General features: G+C 39.6%; 1 protein-coding gene across 1 annotated transcript; it reads right to left on the reverse strand.

Annotated features, from left to right (window-relative positions):
• Positions 1-889: 889 nt before the first annotated feature.
• PTGER3 (prostaglandin E receptor 3) lies at positions 890-14,032 on the reverse strand. Its single transcript, XM_063427223.1, has 2 exons — positions 13,121-14,032; positions 890-3,018 (listed from the first exon to the last, which is right to left on the reverse strand). The coding sequence occupies exons 1-2, from the start codon at positions 13,922-13,924 to the stop codon at positions 2,743-2,745; spliced, it is 1,080 nt and encodes a 359-aa protein (XP_063283293.1). The 5' UTR covers positions 13,925-14,032; the 3' UTR covers positions 890-2,742.
• Between the last annotated feature and the right edge of the window lie 6,340 nt (positions 14,033-20,372).

Below are 20,372 nucleotides of genomic sequence, written 5' to 3' on the forward strand. Positions count from 1 at the left end.
TTTGCAGTAAAAATCAATATTGCTAGAGCATGGAAATCCCCGTCCCCTCCGGATTGGCAGGACATTATGAAACAAATTGAATTACAACATAATATGGAAATGAGTCCAATCTTCAATCCCCATCCCAGAAAAACGACAAACATCTGGTCACCCTGGACTTCTATAGCTTCCCTATATAAATAATCAGTGTCTGGGTTGCCCTCCTCGCATCTCAAGTATACCAGATTACGTGTTATTTGTGTATAATTTATTTTTTATTTAATTGGGGGGTTAGGGGATTTTATTGTTAATGTTTGTACATAAATTGACCTTTCTTGTCCTTTATTTGTTTATTCCTATGTATGTATGACATCTATATGTATTAACATATTTATATCTACATTTGGGCTAATAATACTATATAGGATAAGAAACTGTCTTCTCTTACTCTTGTACGAAAATAAATACAAAAAAAAGATGTAAGTAATGCATCTACCAGTGTCAACATTTGAATTATTTGGTGTAGTGGTGGGATGTCCATTTGGGTGTGACCGTATTCTCAAATTTCACATTTTAACTTTGGATAAGGGGTTATAGTGAAGTATATACTATATACGCTCAGGTCTTTACATTTGCATTAGGATTAGTAAATGTATATCCAAATCACCCTTTAATTAATATGTATTTTCTTTTCAGTGTATTACTATAAATTTGCAAAAAAAAAAAAACTGAAAACAGACATGTCCTGATCTCTCTCTGTTCTTTAGCGTATTGTTAAATCCACGTTTAAATAACACAACATGTTATGGGAAATAGACGAAATCCAAGCTAAATCCCAGTATGTCCTCCTATGCTGCATATCTGATTAATAAATACATTGAACAATATAACGACACAATCACTCAGTTAATAAACTGCTAGAACCATTCCATAAAACTTTAATCAATGGCAAATGTTTTGCATTCCAGTTTGACAATCTGCTTTGATTTTGCTCCATACACTGATTGTACAAGTGTTGCCATGCAGTACAGTCATTCATTATGCTACATTTTGCATTCTTTATTGATGATTGGAATTTGGTGCCAGTGCAACATGCTGTCAAAAAAATCAATGAGCTAAATCACAAGTATAATATTCCTTTAAACAATCTTCTCTGTAGTGTACAGACTTTACTGTATATGTAATCAATAGCTCTTTTCTCAAATATATATATATGTACATAAGTATATGCATGTTTGTGCACATACACTTATAAAAGATAGACATTTGGCACAGAGGATAAGTCTCATTATCCAGTTAGCAGCATTTTATACAGTAATTTTATAGCTGAAATGCGAACCTCCAGGGCTCTTTCACATTAAGTATTTGCAGAGTTTAACCTCCATTGTTTGGGCATGCAAGCAGCAAAGGGGTATACTTTAAATTCTAGTGGAGCTTGCCCAGTAACGATGTTAGTAGGCTAGAGGGAGGTATTGTTGCTCCTTCTGAATGCAAACTATGACATCCAAGGACCCTTGGGTTTTATTCACTAAACTATGAATTGGGGAGAAATTGTACATTTTGGGTCAAAATTGTTACATTTTAAAAATGTTAGATTTTTTTTTTTTTTTACCAGCTTGGCTTATTGTCCTTTGTTTGTTTGGTTGTAAATTACTTTGCTAGTTCTCCAGAATTCTGTGAATAGTTCCCTATATACGCAAGCACGAGAACACTAGTGACTTTGATGAGGCCTTCGACTTTCACTATAGCCATCATGCTTAGCCTCATTACGCAACCAGGCTGGCAGAAATGCAACAGACCCATCTGTGGAGGCATGGGCTCTAGGTCAGTGAAAAGAAGAGCCTACTACTAGACCTGGGATATAACCAAGGGGACAGCAGCTCTGCTACCCATCAAGGTAGAACACCAGGGCCTTTTATATATATATGGTCCCTGGCATAGGAATCTAACTACAGTCTTTGCCCGTTATCTGACCGTCCCAGGACTTGGTGACTTCAAACAATTTGGCTTCATTCAGACCTGAGAAAATGCACTTTTGTTAACCATTGTTAGACCAGAAATGTAATCATTAATTAAATCAGAAGGCATGATATAATAAACATTTCTCTGCGAGTAAACAGTTCTTTAAATTACAAATATGCAGGTTAAAGGGATGCTATAAGGACAGAACCACTATAACTTAATGTTGTGATTATGGTGCAAGAGCTATTGGGTACTGTCCTTTCCATTTCTTGTCAAACTGTTTTATAGTAGTTTGAAGCAGGGTCATTGCTAGGATGAAGAGACACACAAAACTTGAGCCCAACAATAATAATAATTGGAAAACAAACACAGACAAAGGCACAGACAGGCACACACACATGAACACAGACAGATACACACAGGCAGACATAAACATAGACAAACATAGACAGGCATAGACAAAGACACGCACAGGCATAGACAGAAACAGGCAGGCAAAAAATATTTCAACAGAAAATGAGAAGGACGTCACCCAAAGAACCAGAGTCATAACTACTACAGTAATCTGTAATGGTTATGTTGCTTAGAATATCTATTTGAAATTAAATATCTACATTGTAGTTTTCTTTAATACTTATTTGTTAAAATGTTTTCCTGGGGGAAGGATGTAGTTATCAATTTTTCTGATTTAATTAGGTTTCACACAGAGAAACAAAAAGCTTTTATTGAATACTGCATGCTGTCAATGTAAGTAATAGTTCGTTTTTGAAGCTTTGTCAAAAGTAAATCCACGTGTTAAGGTCACCCATCCGGCTTTACTTCTGTTGTTAAGATCATTGGAGTTTCTTTCATTCTGTCGTTAGAGCAATTTGACACAGCACTTGCAACCTGACGAACCTTCCGGAGGAGAATTTGTCTAAGTAACAGGTAGACCCAAGGGTCGAGTATTTGGTTTAGCGATGCCAGCCTTATCGCAGTCAAGAAAAAACTGCAGTCTTTCTGTGTCTCCGAACCCTGCACGGACATTCCGCAACGTTCAATCGAGGTGTGATTGGAAATCATTTTTAGCATTATCACCTGTTGGGACAAAAAGAGAACATATTTCCTTAAATCGGTGAGATCCCAGCAATGAGATAATATATATATATATATATATATATATATATATATATGTATGGCATTAAAAATTTGTAAAACATAATATTAGGCGAAATAGTAAAATACAAAATTGACATACTATCACATTGGTCATAATCTGGATAAAGAACATCATAATAGCATGTTTGGGCCTTCATAGTATGTTTGGTAAGACTAAGTACTATTGAGATGTTTAGACACAAAATGAGATAAAGTATGATTTTGAGAATTAATGCATTGTACATTAGCCAGTGTATGTAATAACTGGGATTGCACCTTTAATGTATATCAGCCAGATTTCAGGTAAGAGTAGTTTTGTTAATTCGACACATTAAAGAAGATATAGTTATAGGTATTACAATTATTTATTTATTTGTGGAAGAACGAATCTGCCCCAATTTGCACATGCGAATAGATTTGTTCTTCCACAAATTAGCAACATTGTGACCCCCATACTTTGATTCTGTACTGAAGTCTAAGAGGAATCAGTTCTGTTAACCTTGTGGAAATAAGCAAAACGTGGATCAACACAAACCTGGAGAGAATCCTGAGCAAGATATAGGTCAGCAGCCTATCAAACCTAGAATGGTCGGGCTTAAAACTTAGATAGTTATAGGAAATCTCAGTACTAACCTAAAACTAGTGTTATCCTAGACAGGACAAACCTTTATCTGGGTCAGCGAAATCACAAATCAGGAACAAGACGGGCTGGGTCAAAACCAGAAAACCAACAAGGACTGAAAATATGTTAAGAAACCAAAAGAAGAGTCCCAAGCAGGTAGAAGTTTAAACAGGCCCTGATATGCCTAACATCATAACCTCTGTCAATTCGTACTTAACAGTGCATTGAATTGATGCACAATCAAATGACAAAAAAAAGTGCCAAAGTCATGTTTTGCATCATTTAGGAATGATTAGGGTCAAAGGATGCGAGCCTGAGTGAGTAGCAAGGGTATTGTGCTTTGACTTCCCTAATAGAAGTTCTTGCTTCTGACTCTCTGAAGATGGTAGTTGCGTGGTGCCCGGTAGAATCAAGGTAAGAAGTCAAATTGTTCAAAAACAGTTTGATTACTTATGCTGGGAGGGGTGTCAAGGCACTCCTGGTGCCATTGTTACAAACTTACCTCTCCTCGGGCAGAACGCACCATGTGGCCGCATTACTGCAGTTCTCAGGCCGCGTGGCCAGAACTCCCTACGTGGCCAAATAGCCTGAATAGTAGTATACTTACCTTTGGTCCCACAAATGGCTCCCTTTGCTGGTTCATGGCCCGAACTGCAGCTCCTAATAAAACAAATTATGGCCATGACGTCATGCCCTAAAGGGACCACATCATCTAGGCGACCCCATGCTGTTTGGGGTTGCAGAGATGATGTGGACCAATGGGAACTCTTTTGAACCTGTTTAAAGCCTGTTCTAGACCTTACTCATTGCCCTATCGTTGTTTCTGTCCTGATACATGTTAGTGCTGTAATAAGTCTCTTTTGCTATATTCCTGTTATTGACTTCGACTAATATTTCACTTGTGTTTTCTGGTATCCTGAGCTGGCTTATTATTTGACTTGTGATTTCTGGTATCCTAACCCGGCTTATTATTTGACTTGTGATTTCTGGTATCCTGACCCGGCTTATTATTTAACTTGTGATTTCTGGTATTCTGACTTTGGCTTATCCTGATCTTGTTTCTTTATATTAATACGTAAAGTCCAGCCACTCTAAGGCTCGGTAAAACGTCTTTTGTATCCACCTTTTGAGGGTTTCCACTCTTCCTGCTTGTTTGGGTACGACTCCTGTGACAGCCATAACCTCTACAGCGAACTCTAGTGGCTATCGTGCCGGGACAGTTCGTTTAACATTCCCATTAATTGTCCAAAGTAATTTAACTTTGGGTGACAATAATTGCCTGTGAGTCTCTGACCTGTTTTAGCCCAGCATTCTAAAGCTATTATTGCTGGCCAAAGAAGGACAGGTAAATGTAGACTTTCCCCATCCACATTAGCCAAGACACAGCAAAGAGGCCAGGGTATTCTTTCTTTAGTCAAATTTTTCTAAAATGGCTTGACATAAACCTGTGCTCATAGGTTCTTTCCCCCATGCCCACTACAACCGCAACATTTCTAATTTAAGTCCCAGATAAAGTGTACAGGAAGTCACCACAGCATGAGAAGCTCTGCATTTGTTACCGTATCAGTTAGACTAAATTTTGGCGTGAAATTTAGTTTATCAGTGTACAGTAAAATATATACATAATATATTTACATTGATTAGCCCATTCTCTCTCAATTTTTGTTTATCTATTAATTTTTCCTGAATCAATCACATGGATGGAATTAATCTAAACCAAAATGCCACATAGGGGAATCCCTAAGCGTCCAACACAATTTTCTTTCCAGATGAATTCATTCGGCCGAACCAAATTTTTCGCAGTGCATAAGGTCTATCATCAATACTGTGTATTATATTACACTTTCAGTGTTGCTGTTGTATAATTTCATATCATAACTCAATCAAGACATATTTCTGAGTCTTTCCTTTTTACCTTATCTCGTGCCTTTTGGTTGTTGAAAGACTCATCCTTTATACCATTTTTGGTGAAGTGAAAACAACCAGTGCAAGAAAATTACAATTTCTCCAGATGTCACCTGGCATTTGGATAGATATGTTCAATCGTTTGACCTTTTTCAAATCCAGCAATGTCAAATTTAAGAGATTTTAGTGCAGGCAGAGGGGTGGGGGGGGGGGGGGAGGCGTCAAAGAATCTCAGTTTGTTTACTGTTCATAGAAACTCTTTTTATGGATCCCAGTTGGTTGGATAGACCAGTGGTAATATAACGGTCTAAGAACTGGGAACCCCATACTCACTAATGAGTGTCCTTGGCCAAGACAATATATTTATCCCCCTACCCCAAATTTCATAGACTGCAAGTTTATTTGGCCAGGATCTTCTTCACCTTTAAATATTTCCTTTATATAATTGTATGTATGTGTATCTGCCATTTAACAGGTGTACAGAGTTGGACATTCTCCCATAGAAAACTCAAAGTGGCAATCTCATTTGCATTTTTTGCAAAAACTTTCCTAGAGTGAAATATCCTCTTCTGTACCTCTCCTTCTTTTATCTATAGCTCCTCTTTAGCTGCCTTGCTGGTATATTCTTTAGTATGAGAATACTAAATGGGGGTCTATATTGTATTTCAAAGAAAGGAAGTTTTTTAAATGCAAATTTTGAAACCTCAGGAAGGAATCTTTGGACTGGATATATGTGCTTAATGCACTTCAATGGACAATGCCCAGTAATAACAAGGGAGCATGTGAGGAGCAAATGGGGTGGATTTTCATTAGTTTTAGAGTTTTGCAGCTACTGAAAGGTACATTTTTAGGTCTTAGGGAATATTTCTGCAGGTTTTAGTCAATGTATATATTTTTTTCACAACTGTTAAAGGGAAACTATAGTGGCAGGAAAACAAAGTTTTCCACTAGAGGTGGTCTTCAATAAAGATAATTATTGCAGTTAATTAAAAACTGCAATCATTTTCTTTGTTGAGTTAAGGGACCTGGGAACATGCACCCAGATAACTTCTATGAGCTGAATTGGTCTGGGTGCCTACAGTGTCCCTTTAATTAAATAAAAAGATGTATTCTGGACATTGAGTTTAACTTTACATAGTTACATAGTTACATAGTTACATAGCTGAAAAGAGACACGCGTCCATCAAGTTCAGCCTTCCTCACATATGCTTTTGCTGTTGATCCAAAAGAAGGCAAAAAACCCAGTCTGAAGCGCTTCCAATTTTGCAACAAACTAGGAAAAAATTCCTTCTTGACCCCAAAATAGCAGTCAGATGTCTCCTTGGATCAAGCAGCTATTACCCCATTAATTAGAAATGATATCCCTTATATCCCTGTATGTTATGTTAAAGTAATCTTTATAAGTTGACATTTTATAACAAGGCATCAAAGCAAAACAAATGTCTGAGTATCACGGGGAGTTAAGATTCCATAAGGCATAGTGACAATGAGGGCTGGTAGTCTATATATAGCTAACTGTATGTCTGATTGACTGTTAGTGAGTGAAGTTATAAACATCACAGTAGAAATATATGCTTTAACCAGATGGACGTCTGGAAAGCCTTGGACGCTGCACAGAACCTCCAGACACCCTAATGACTTCATTGACTAATGACTTCATTGAGATGAAGTCATTAAGTGGCCTGAAGGGCCTAAAATCGGAGAAAAATATGAAACTTGAAAAATGCACAGTCTTCTAGGTGAATGCCATCAAGTCGAGTCCTCTTTCAGAGGAAACTCCACAGAATAATTGTAAAAAATGAAACACTCCACATACTGTGCAGATTCACACAAAGAACTCTGCATCTCTCTTTGAAACATAAAAACCTGCAGGTTGCTGTAAAAAGACCACTACAGCTTTCTACAGACTGAGCAACGAACCCAACACACCTTCACAGACTGAACACCGAACCTTGCAATGAAGCCTGTCGAATCCAGGTTCACTCTGGTAAATCTATGTGATAATTACAAGAGCAGAAAAGAATGGGTTTCAAGGTTAAGCTTGATGGACTTTGATAGTCTTTTTTTTCAACCTAGACTGCTATGTAACTATGTAATTAAGATAGGACAGATTTTCATTCAACATACACCAACAGGACAATTAACTCTGCAACTCAGTGTTTGATAAACGTGCAAGTGTTTCAATGTGTCCTTACGGAGATGGCTTTTATATAGCTTATGATGTGAGCTCAGGTGTAGAGAACGCAGCTGATTTAACTATTTGCGTCCCCGTTTCCTGTATAAAACTATGTATCGCACATTGTTCCCGCCATCAGAGGGTTAACATCCACATTCCTACCTTCCGTCACTCACTAACGTAATATTGGAATATCAGATACCGTGTCCCCCACCTACATAAACAGGAAGAATCCACTGAAATACACGCCAGATACGGATTAAGCGCTTAAAAGGATTTTGTGACTGAACATGCTTTTGTATCGAGCCATGTGTCTGGAATGGTTCAGCTGAAAGCATTATTCTGAGCAGGAAGTTCCAGCTGTGCTGAGCAGCAATTACATCTATATCCCAGTCGCACCTGCACTTAGTTCATCAATTATACGGGATTTTAAAGTAATCTGGGAAAACAACAGTTTAAAACCTGGATTCTTACTCTCCGGTCTGGGTTTGTCACTTCCTTTACGGTGGTTTTGCGCTGCTTTTTGCAAACAGATAAGCACGGCAAAATTGTACTTAAAACCAGTGGGGTGTCTCTGTGGATTCCTGCTTTTAGAACTTTGCTCCACTCTTCGATATGTAAAATTTTCATAAATCTCCAATTTGTAGAAACCCGCTGGCAGAGAATTGGTGATAAGAGGACTAATGAAACTACAGAATGGCAAAACTCCCACAGGGTACAAGTCAATTGGTCAAGAGGGGCATTCGTTTTTACTGTTGATGATAACTGTTATTGTAGTAGAATGGGGGAGGAGGCTCATAACAAAACTGTCAATATGTTTTTTGACATTCATCAAAATCTATATAATATTTCTTAAGGTGAAAGTTCCATACTCACTACATATTACTTCAGCTATGTATAAAAGCTCTCTGCTAAAGTTATTCACTAAAGAGAGAATTCAAAGTGATTTCAAATTTAAGGTCAGAATAGCTGATCTAGCAACATTCTCTTAGTCAGCTATGCATTCAGTTAAGATACTTTGGCCTTAAAGGGGCCCTGTCACCATGGGGAGACTTTCTAGAATTCATGAAGTCCCTTGACAATGACATTACAGCTGATGGTCCAGTGTCTGCAAGGGGCGATAAGGGTAAGATTACTTACCTGAACCTCTCCCACGCGGACACCGCCATCTTGGTTGCACTTCCCCTCTTCAGATCCTGGAGTTCAGCACCAGGAGTCGACATCACTGCTGTACTCTCGCACATGCGTGAGAATATAGCTTTGAGGTCTATGGAGAATCCCGCGGCACTGTAGGGATCCTCCATAGACCCAGTCAATACCCGGCAGCCGTCGCTGATAATGGCTACAGGTCTTGACAGACAGGCTCTGTATTTCTCTTGACTGCGTTGACATTTTTGTGAAATTCCAACACAGTCATAATGAGTATTTCATAAAGTTCCTATGTTAACGAAATACTCATTTTTTAATATGGGGGTAACAGTGCTTCCTTAAATTCCCACCAGCCGCACGCCCATTAGACCTCCCCATAGTAAAGCATCGAATCAATGCTTTTCTATGGAAAAAAAATAAACTGACGCTGGAGGTCCTCCAGCTTACTACAACTTACTATTACAGGGCTGGTCAGTAAACGTCAAATTATAGTCAACTAAAATTCAGTCTAAAATAGCTGATCTTTGAAAATTCTCCAACTAGGCTAAATAAGCCTGAATTTTAATATTCTGATTTTACTTCGCTACAATTCGGAGTTTAGTGTATAAACTTGTCAATGACTAAACCCTTTGGTGGTCTTTCATTTTAGGAAGATAAATCGTTTTTCCTCTGAATACATTCTACAGAACTATACATTGTCAGAAACTGACTGCACATACAGTTAATTAGTCCACAGGATAAGATAAGATCTGGAGAGCCTCATCTCATAAATTAGTACATCACACCCAAATCAGTGAGCTAGAGAGATTTCTCAAAGGACAGATTTATCATGACTTAGTAAATCTTTCCTGGAACTTTGCTGTAGTTAATAATGTAACCACAGCTAGGATTAAAGGACCACTATAGACACCCAGACCACTTCAGCTTAATGAAGTGGTCTGGGTGCCAGGTCCAGCTAGGTTTAACCCTTTTTGCAGTAAACATAGCAGTTTCAGAGAAACTGCTATGTTTACTTCAGTGTTAATCCAGCCTCTAGTGGCTGTCTCATTGACAGCTGCTAGAGGCACTTCCGCGCTTCTCACTGTGATTTTCACAGTGAGAAGACGCCAGCGTCCATAGGAAAGCATTGATAATGCTTTCCTATGAGACTGGCTGAATGCGCGCGCGGCTCTTGCCGCGCATGCGCATTCAGCCGGTGACGGAAGAAGAGGGAGGAGAGTCCCCAGCGCCTTCCTCCCCCCTTCCTCCCCCCTCAGCACCACAGGAGTGGGACCCTGAGGGTGGGGGCACCCTCAGGGCACTATAGTGCCAGGAAAACGAGTATGTTTTCCTGGCACTATATTGGTCCTTTAAAGGAACTCTATATAGTCACCAAAACAACTTTAGCTTAAAGGGACACTAAAGGGACCAAAACCACTTCAGCTCATTGAAGTGGTCTGGGTGCACTGTCCCTGTCAGTTTAACCCTGCATTCGTAATTATTGCAGTTATTGACAAACATATAACATTGCAAGGTTAACCTCACCTCTAGTGGCTTTCTACCAGACTGCTACTAGAGGCGTTTTTCGGACGCCAACTTTTGGTCGACAAATGAATGCTGGACAACCACACGCTATGCATGAAAGCATCCAGTGTCAGCTAAAAACCCATAGAAAAGCATTGATTCAGTGTTTTACCATGGAGTTGACCTAATGCAATCATGTCCCAATGTCATTTGGTGCCTATAGTGTCCCTTTAAGGACAGGGATTGAGAGCACATAGTATCATTGCATTTTCTCTAATGATTGAAAAGATTGCTTTATGTTCCATATATGGTGTTTAAATCCTTATTACATTGAAATGCTAGATTTAATATACTATTGAAACCACACACCAGGCTTGCGTTGCAAAACATGCAGAAACCCTCCTCACCTGGGTGTGGTTGAGGATGATGAGAGTTGCAATCTGCAGCATGCGGTCTCAGGGGCAAAAGTGTGGGGTTTATTAAATAAACCAGGTATTGTGGAATGTTGACAAGGGAAAAAGAATACAGTTTTAGACGAACACATTTAGTCTCAAATAATAGAACACTGTCTCAAAGCACAAGATGATTTGTTCACTGAGAATTTTAAATGTGTGAATTCTTTTAAAAAAAATTCAAATTTTAGATATTCACAAAATAGTACTGCTAGACCTATACAATGACATTGGGTTATCCCTCCCCACTCTGTAATAATCACAGTTACTGTCTACCAACAAGAAAGGCACGTGGGTGATTTAACCACCTGGGAGCAGGCAAGCTTTATTAAGGTACTTTGACAGCTTTAAAAAAATGTCCCTCAAAACTGCGCTGTGTAAATCACAACTTTCAAATGTTTACTGACAGGGTTATTTACTAAATCTTGAATTCAAATTTAACGTAGCCAAGTTTAAATAATACTTGTCTTAGCAAATTTTCTCCAGATTGGCCATTTTGAAATGCACTTTGAATTTCCCCTTAAGTGAATATCTCTGATTATTTCAGAGCTATATCATAGCATATAAGGGTGTGTGTTTTTTTTTACATTTTATTCTCAATGGTTTATAATTTTTAAAGTAATGTTTTACATATGCCAGGCTGCCTTGTTAATTAATTTAACCGTCTGTAGTGGAGTATATACAGGTACGGCGCAAGCGTAACAATTATACTGTTAATAGCTCCCAATTGATTCCTCACCTGAAACTGACATTAAAAAAACACACTCAGTCTCCAGTGAATATTATTCTACCAATCTACTGTTATACTCCTACCCTTACCTTTTGTGTCACTTTACCCCACTCCCTCTAGCATGTAAGCTCATTGAGCAAGGCCCCCAACCCCTCTGTTCCTGTGTGTCCAACTTGTCTGGTTAGAATTACATGCTTGTTATTCCACCCATTGTACAGCGCTGCAGAATTTGTTGGCACTATATCAATAGTAATAATAATAATAATGTGTGGCACTATTGAAGGAATCAATAAGCACAAATAAATCTGTATGGCATTTCTATGCATATCCGGGGTACCCAAAAGGTAGATCCCCATAGGTTGTAGAAGTACAAAATGATGCTTTGCATGGCTTTAGAATGCCTTTACAATGACACCTTTTGGGATCTACCTTTTGGGGACTTCTGCTGTAGATGTCTTGAGTGTGCATGAACCTGCCCTGGCATCAAGGGGGCAATGATGATGCCCGTATCATAGAAAGTGTTTTCCTAGGTAAATTAAATTGAATAACCATATGCCTGTGGTGACCAATTTAGTAAAAACACAGCCTGTTTTAATGCAAGTTAGTGATCACAGATTGTCTTATGGCCATGTATGTGAAAAACGTTCCTACAGAAAGCCCATCACTCTTGGACATGTGGGATTGTGTCTTCATTTTTAAATGTTGCTTAACTAAGCACATGCTCTCTCACTGCAATATTGTGTTCAGTTATCAACCAATAGAAACTTCCACAGCTCACCCCTCAAGTTTTCAAAAACTCAAGGAACCATTCTTTTAAATTACAGGCATAATAATTAAAATTATACATATATTACAATGTTCAGTATGTTATAATAATATACGAATCATAAAATGAATTTGTTCATCCTGTTTATATATTTGCTGATTCCTGTAAGTTTATTTTTGTATTGTTACAAAAAAAGAAAGTTGTATTCCAAACTGATGATATAAGTAATCAGACACTATTTGCACTGCTAGTAATTAGAAGAATCTTTTTAGCTATGAACTAACTATCTCTGAGTTAAAGATTCACAATTTGTTTGACTATATTCGATCTATTAATTGATACAGGGATTTTGATTTTGAAATGTATCAAATTATTTGAAAACCATATGTAAAATATATACAAACATTCATACATGTATGAAGTGTGTCTTACATCCAATCATGAAACAGTGTTACAATAAAAAAGTATCTAAATGATGCATCTGACAGCTACTGCAGAACCTCTTTGATATCAGATTGACCAGTCAGTGATTTACTTAATGAAACTGTCTCCAGCAATAAATTATGCAACAATAAGGGACGCTGGTTAGTTGTGTTTGTCAAGAGGTTCGGCAGCAGCTAAAGGTCCGAACTCCCACTTTGTACCCTACTCTTACCCACACATGTCCACAAACAGACACCCCCCACTAGATGGAAAAAAAGAGGTCAGTCAGCACTTTAAAGGAGTGAAATCAGCCTACCAGCAGAGGAGACCAGCAGGTAAACAGAACACACATTATTCCCAGGAGTTGAATGAGGGTCTCTGTGGTTATCCTCCCCCACTGCTTGCTGGTCTTAGAGGCAACGTTGCGATTCTTGCACCTGATCACCAGAGCCCTTATAGTGGCCAAATTACAGGTGAAAGTGACACTTAAGGACAGGAGCCCCAATGAAGCAAATGAGGAGGCGAAGAATACATTTCCAGGGGAGGAATGGTTCGTGCTGATGAAGCACCAGGTCCCAGGCCACTGCAGAGTATACTGTCCCATCCCAAGTATGGGCAACAAGGCAAAGAGGAACCCCCCACCCCAGATACAAAGTAACACCAGCCTGGTGACTCGAGTCTTCATGTTGTTGGAATACCAGTGGGGGCTCTGGATGGCCAGGGTCCTCTCAATGGCCATGGCACTGGCAATGAAGAGGGGGCACAGTCCAAACATGGTCATGGCGAGTCCAAAGAAGGCACACAGGTGTCCAGAGGGGTCCACCCTAGCCCACTGCCTGTTGGACAGGTAGACCGAGATCACGATGGGGCTGGTGAGAAGCTGTCCGACGAAGTCAGTGAGGGCCAGGGATCCGATGCACAGGAGGAAGGAGTGTTTCCTTTTACTGCCCTTCTTGCCATAGGAGGTGTAGATGAGGAGCATGGCCAGGGCATTGCCCAGCAGGCCGGTGATCATCATGGACAGGGGGTAAGCCACGGACACAGAGCCACGCTCCTCTCCCCCGGTCAGGTTCCCCCTGCCCCTCTCCTTCACCACGTTGGACATGTTGGGGTCCCACATGCTGGTGGTGGGGTTCAGGGTAAGGTGGGTGCATGGTGGGGTAGGTGACCCTGAGTTTGAGCAGCGCTGCCTCCACTCATGGCTGTGACTGAGTGTGGAGTGAGGACACCTGCAGCACTCAGAGCACTTTATAAAGGACTGGGCGGCTCTCACTGCACGTCAGAGAGAGAGAGAGAGAGAGAGAGAGAGAGAGAGAGAGAGAGAGAGAGAGAGAGAGAGAGAGAGAGAGAGAGAGAGAGAGAGAGAGAGAGAGAGAGATTGTTACAGTGAGAGAGAGAAAGATAGAGACTGTTACAGTGAGAGATATAGATACTGTGTGAGAGAGACTGTTACAATGTGAGAGAGATTGTTACAGTGAGAGAGAGAAAGAGAAAGAGAGAGACTGTTACAGTGAGAGATAGAGAGACTGTTACAGTGAGAGAGAGAGAGACTGTGTGAGAGAGACTGTTACAGTGTGTGAGAGAGAAAAAAAAGAGAGAGACAGTGAGTGAAACTGACAGAGTGAGAGACACAGTGATAGATTTAGACAGACAGACTGACAGAGAGATAGAGAATAACACAGTGGGTGGCACAGCTAATTTATTTAGTAATAATGGGGACAGCAATGAGTGTGGCTATTAGAGGCAGAGTCTGGCACAGGTATTATATTGATACAGAGAGGGACAAGCAAAGAGACAGATTGTTAAATGAGAGTTGAGAGAGAGAGGTTGGTACACCATGGGACACACACAGACAGGAGGCAAGCAAAACTGGTCCATACATTAATGAGAAATTTACAGGGAGAAGTTTACATTAATGACATTAATGAGAAATTTACTGCACGTCAGCTCGAGAGAGAGAGAGAGAGAGAGAGAGAGAGGGGGGAGAAACACAGAGAAACAGACGAGTAAAGAAGTTGTTTGAGAGAAGTAAGAAAGGGAAAGAGAGATATCACATACAAGTGATGCAGGGAGAGAGACTGAGAGTGAGGCAGGGAAAGAGTCACAAACAGAAAGGGAGAGACAGTGAGATAGAGCGACTGCCAATTAGGGACAGCGAATGAATGTCAGTGAGATATAGATACCATGAGACAGTGAGTGAATGTCAGTGAGATATAGATACCATGAGACAGTGAGTGAATGTCAGTGAGATATAGATACCATGAGACAGTGAGTGAATGTCAGTGAGATATAGATACCATGAGACAGTGAGTGAATGTCAGTGAGATTCAGGCTGTGGGGAAGACTTTTCAAAGTGTCATCAACACTTTTCTGTTGAAAAAAATTTTTTGATGAAAATTTGACAAATCCATGTTGCAATTTATTAAATAAATCAGATTTTTTTCCATCTTTTCTTTTTTGAGCACTAGCTGTAATTTTTGAAAAAAATGGTGGAATTTAACTGCCACTATCCAGAACACTTTGATAAATTCCCCCCCCCTCCCCACCTCCCCCCCCCCCCCCCCCCCCAGTGAGTCAATGACTGAGATCCAGTTAAAGACAGTGAATGAATGGCAGTGATATATTGTGACAGTGAATGACCAAGGTGAGCTGATACACTGACTCAGAGAAGTGAGATATCACACAGTGCGGGTCTATTATGGATTTCCTCAATAGCAGTTAGTATCACCCTAGTGGCTCTCACACTTTCCAAATAACTGAAATAGTTGTTTTACAAATCTGTTGCCTCTACAATTAAAGAAACACTTCAAACACCACAACCACTACATCCTGCTGTAGTAGTTATGGTACAAGCTGTCAGCATCAACTGAGCATTCTCAGTTAATAAGTGTGGCTTAGCATCGCGCTATTTAGCTTTGTGGAGTAAACTGGAATCTCCTAAATGAGACAACTAGAAGTAGGTGCCGGGCCACAGGTGGGACCCGGGGAAATATTTAAATAGTAAAGTGGTATATCTTCTTACTGTGGAAAGGCGCCAGGGCACTCCTGCTACCATAACAACTACAGTAGACCGGTGTGTGTATGGTGGCTGTAGTGTTAAACTGCATATTAAAAGCATATAGTGACACTCTAATCACACAGCTTATTGTAGCTCATAGTCCAAGAGGTATATGGGCCAGTCTTACTAGTATATGTCAAATTCATTTTCAGGCGTTTGACAAAAAGCAGGTGATTCAAAGCACCAAAAGCCTGCCCTATTTACCTTTGTCATCATAAACAGACATTCCATTTCCTCATTATCGGTAGCAGTATTCTGTGCGAGCATATAGTGACGCGACATGCAATGACATGAGCAAGATGTGAAAAGTGACAGAACCCTTTTCTTTATTGCCAAATGTCCACTGTCCAAATATTCATAACAATATAAAAAAAAAATTACATTCTTCATGATGATATTGCAGTCAGAAGGGGTTAGATAAAAGGGACCTGTTTTTTTTGTTTTGTTTTTTTTTCAAAATGCTTAAAAAAATCAGTCAAACTGCACTAATAGACTCCTTACATGAAACCACTAAAATAAAATGAATTTCCATTTAAAGAAGAAAAACAGAGGAGCATATCGCGCATGGCCCACGAGGATTTAAAGGATAGTGGAAGGAGTGCAACCTCTTCTTCCAACTCAGTGTTTGGAATCCTGTCCTCAGCAATCATTCGAGCCATTGCAGTGATTCACAATGAATATTCCCAATTAAGGCAGTTTAGTTCCCCTGTAAAGTCTTTGATGGTGCCTTTGTCACTTTGACAGCGGTAGCACCGCCGCCACTTTTCTGTCAAGCATAGAAAAAATAAAATAAATATAAACAAAGTAGCCCCTAGTTTGTATTATGCTATCTTTGACTGAGTTGGCATTTCAGTAAAATCAAAACACAGTAAGTGTGAATATTTACTAAATTCTGATGTATTTATTTATTTTTTATTATAATGATGCCCTAGCTGTGCAGGCCGCAACTCTGCAATATCTTCGGATCCCTAACGTTTCAAGCCAGCATTCCACTCCTCCTTTTGATTTCTCACCTTTGTCTCTGTCTATTTTGCATTATGCATAAACACAGGAATATTCTGTGAAGTGTTAATTGCCAATAGTCAAACTGAAAGAAAAGCTCATCTATTTTTGCATAAAATATTAGATTCCATTTTTAACACACGCCGTGTGTATTCAGGAGGTAATTAAAATGCTGGTACATATCTTGTAATCAGGGAAAAGTTAAATTAAACACAAGCTACCGGTGACACAGGCAGGTAGTTGATTAAAATGGATGGAAACAAACTGCATGCCATGGGTATCAAACAATGCTTTCATTGATGTTCTAGAACAGGCTCCCCATACTCCGGCCCTCCAGATGTTGCTGAACTATAATCCCCATGATTCTCGGCCTATCTATTTTATTCATAGAATCATGGGAGTTGTAGCTCAACAACATCTGGAGGGCCGGAGTTTGGGGAAGCCTGTTCTAGAACTATAGCTGTCGCAAGACTTATACAAGTCATAAGTGTTAGATAATGGCAATTCTATTCCAACTACTGCAGTATGTAGACCAGTGGTAGTCAACCTTTTTTTACCTACCGCCCACTAATGCACCTTTTTGGTTGAAAAAATTTCCTTACCGCCCACCAGTTTTCGCGCAAATGCAGAATATTTTTAAGAAAGGAGGGTGTTTTTTTTTTTTAAAAAAAATGTACGTACATTTATCTTTTTATTTCTACTTAATGCAGGTTTATAAGGTTTTTAACTTTATAAAGTTTACTGAGAAAACAATAAAGTAAATTAAAATTACCTTTACTAGTGATTAATGAGATCCTTGAGGTTGATGCTGCGAGACTAAATATTTGATATCTGGTTCGATTTTCGTAAGGAACAAACGAAGGTCTCTTTCAGTGATATTCAGACGACTTCTCTGTTTGCGCATAATATGATTTCTCATTTGTGCATCAGCTCATCTCCTCTCCCTCCTCAATTCCCCTCCCCACCTTTTTTTCCCCTTTTTTCTATTTTTTAACCGTCCTTATAGCAATGCCCAGTAGGAAGTCTGAGCTAGGTAGCCCACTTACTATAGTCCACTATAACAGACAGGCACACATACAAGACACACATACAAGACACACATACGACACACACACAAAGACACACACACAAAGACACACACACAAAGACACATACAGACACACATACGACACACACAAAGACACAGACAGGCACACATACACGACACATACATACAAACAGACACAAACAGACACATAAGACATACATAGACACACACAAGACACACATACAATGACACATACATACAAAGACAAGACACACATACAGACACAGACAGACATACAAGACACACACACACACGACCCACATACAGACACAGACAGGCACACATACACACCTACAGACACACAAAGACACAGACAGGCACACATACACACACACACACAAGACACATACATACAAACAGACAGGCACACATACATGCAGACACACATATAAGACATACATAGACACACACACATGCAGACACACAAGACACACATACAATGACACATACATACAAAGACAAGACACACATACATACAGACAGACACACACACACACAAGACATACATACAAAGACACATACAGACAGACACACACACACACACACAAGACATACCTACAAAGACACACACACACACACACACACAAACAAACAAACACACACACACATTATATTTAAGTCACCCTCCTGTTTCCTACCTTTAAGGTGCAGGAGGGTGACTTTTCCTGGGGTCCAGTGGTGGCTCAGGTGGATGGGAGTCAGAGTTCCCACTCTGACTCCCTCTGCTTCCTCCTGCGCGGCTCTCAATTTTAGCTGGGAGGAGTGACCGGGGAATCACTTCCTCCCAGCTCTGATGTCATCACAGGGGGCCCGGTCGCGCTGTTAAAGCGCCCAGCGCTGACTGGGCCCCCTTACAATCCGCATCCATCGGGTGGTCCTGACAGCATGGGCCACCCGATGGACAATTTGGAAGGCGGCCCCGGCGGTTTGTCCCTACCGCCCACCTGGAATCCTGAAACGCCCACTAGGGACCAGGTTGACGACCCATGATGTAGACAGTAGTTTTGATGTGTTTTTTTATTTTTCAATTTACAAACTTTATTGAAGTATTGTAAATTACAAAAAATTGCAACCATGTTTCTCTAACGGGGTTATTCACTAAGTGAGAATTCAAAACGAATTTAACTTTCAATGCAAGAATAGCCAAATCGGAAACATTCTCTAAGCCTTCTATACTTCTAGTTCAGCTACTTTGGTCTTAGATTTGAAATTCACCTTGAATCCTCTCATTAGTAAATAACCCTGTAAGTAAGAGAGTGTGTGTGTAAACAAGGAGACAGTAGATTAGAAAGCTCTGGGACAACAATCTTAGAAAGCATGAGACGTCTCAGAGAAGGGAAACAGCGCCACCTACTGCTAGCTCCATTCAATAACCAAATCTAAGAAACCATGTATCGGACTAGTAAATATCGCTGCAAATTTACCATTCTACTTCATGTGAATGCAAAGTCGTATGATGTTTAGCTGACCTTTTGGCATCACTGAAAAAAAAATAGTTTATAAACTTTCGAATGCATAAGGAGACCTTTCATTGAACACATGAGTGTGATATAATTGCATCTTTTTTTTAATTATGAAATTACTTTTACTATCTTTGCCGGTTAAATAAAGCTTCAATAGATGGTGTATGAAAAGCGATTGAAGCATCACGGATATTCATAACCAGTAAAACTAGAGTTTGTTGCCACTTTAAAAGAGTCCCCTTTAAATAAGACTGGATATTGGTGTGATAAACTGCAGAAAGGAAAGCAACATGCTAAAACGTGTTTCAAAGACTACCAATATATTTTGTTAGATCAACATTAGAAGAAAAATGGGTAGTCAGGAGTGTCCAGAATGTCTGATCTGATATGAAATCCTAAGTGAAGGTTTGAATTTACAATAGAGGCATTAGCATACACTAAACAATATGATATAATAGGCATAACTGAAACATGGTGGGATGAGACACATGACTGGGCAGTTAACTTAAATGGGTACACATTATTTAGGAAGGATAGGAAAAACAAGAAGGGTGGTGGGGTATGTTTGTATGTCAACCATGATTTAAAGCCAAATCTTAAGCAAATTGAATGCGATGAGGAAAATGTGGAAGCTTTATGGGTAAATATCTGCTTGGGGGAAAAGAAGGGAAACCAACTATTGGTTGGGATATGTTATAAACCACCTAATGTTAATATTGACGAGGAACAACAGCTGTTTGAGCAAATTGAGAAAGCTGCAAATCTTGGTAACACTTTAATTATTGGAGATTTTAATTACCCAGACATAAATTGGGACATAGGGACTAGTAGCTCAGCAAAGGGAATTAGGTTTTTAAACTTGTTAAATGACAACTTCATGTCACAACTTGTACAAGCACCAACTAGAATGGACGCTTGTCTGGACCTGGTTTTAACAAACAACGTTGATCTTTTGACC

Source organism: Pelobates fuscus, chromosome 7 (genome assembly GCF_036172605.1).
Source record: "Pelobates fuscus isolate aPelFus1 chromosome 7, aPelFus1.pri, whole genome shotgun sequence".
Taxonomy (NCBI): Eukaryota; Metazoa; Chordata; class Amphibia; order Anura; family Pelobatidae; genus Pelobates; species Pelobates fuscus.

What these genes read in the sequence shown, in the direction of transcription:
- PTGER3 (XM_063427223.1), bottom strand. Translation starts at nt 13,924, where the DNA reads ATGTGGGACCCCAACATGTCCAACGTGGTGAAGGAGAGGGGCAGGGGG. An exon ending in CCTGCTGGTCTCCTCTGCTG is followed by an intron (nt 3,019 to 13,120) that starts GTAGGCTGATTT and finishes TTGTCCCAACAG; the next exon opens with GTGATAATGCTAAAAATGAT.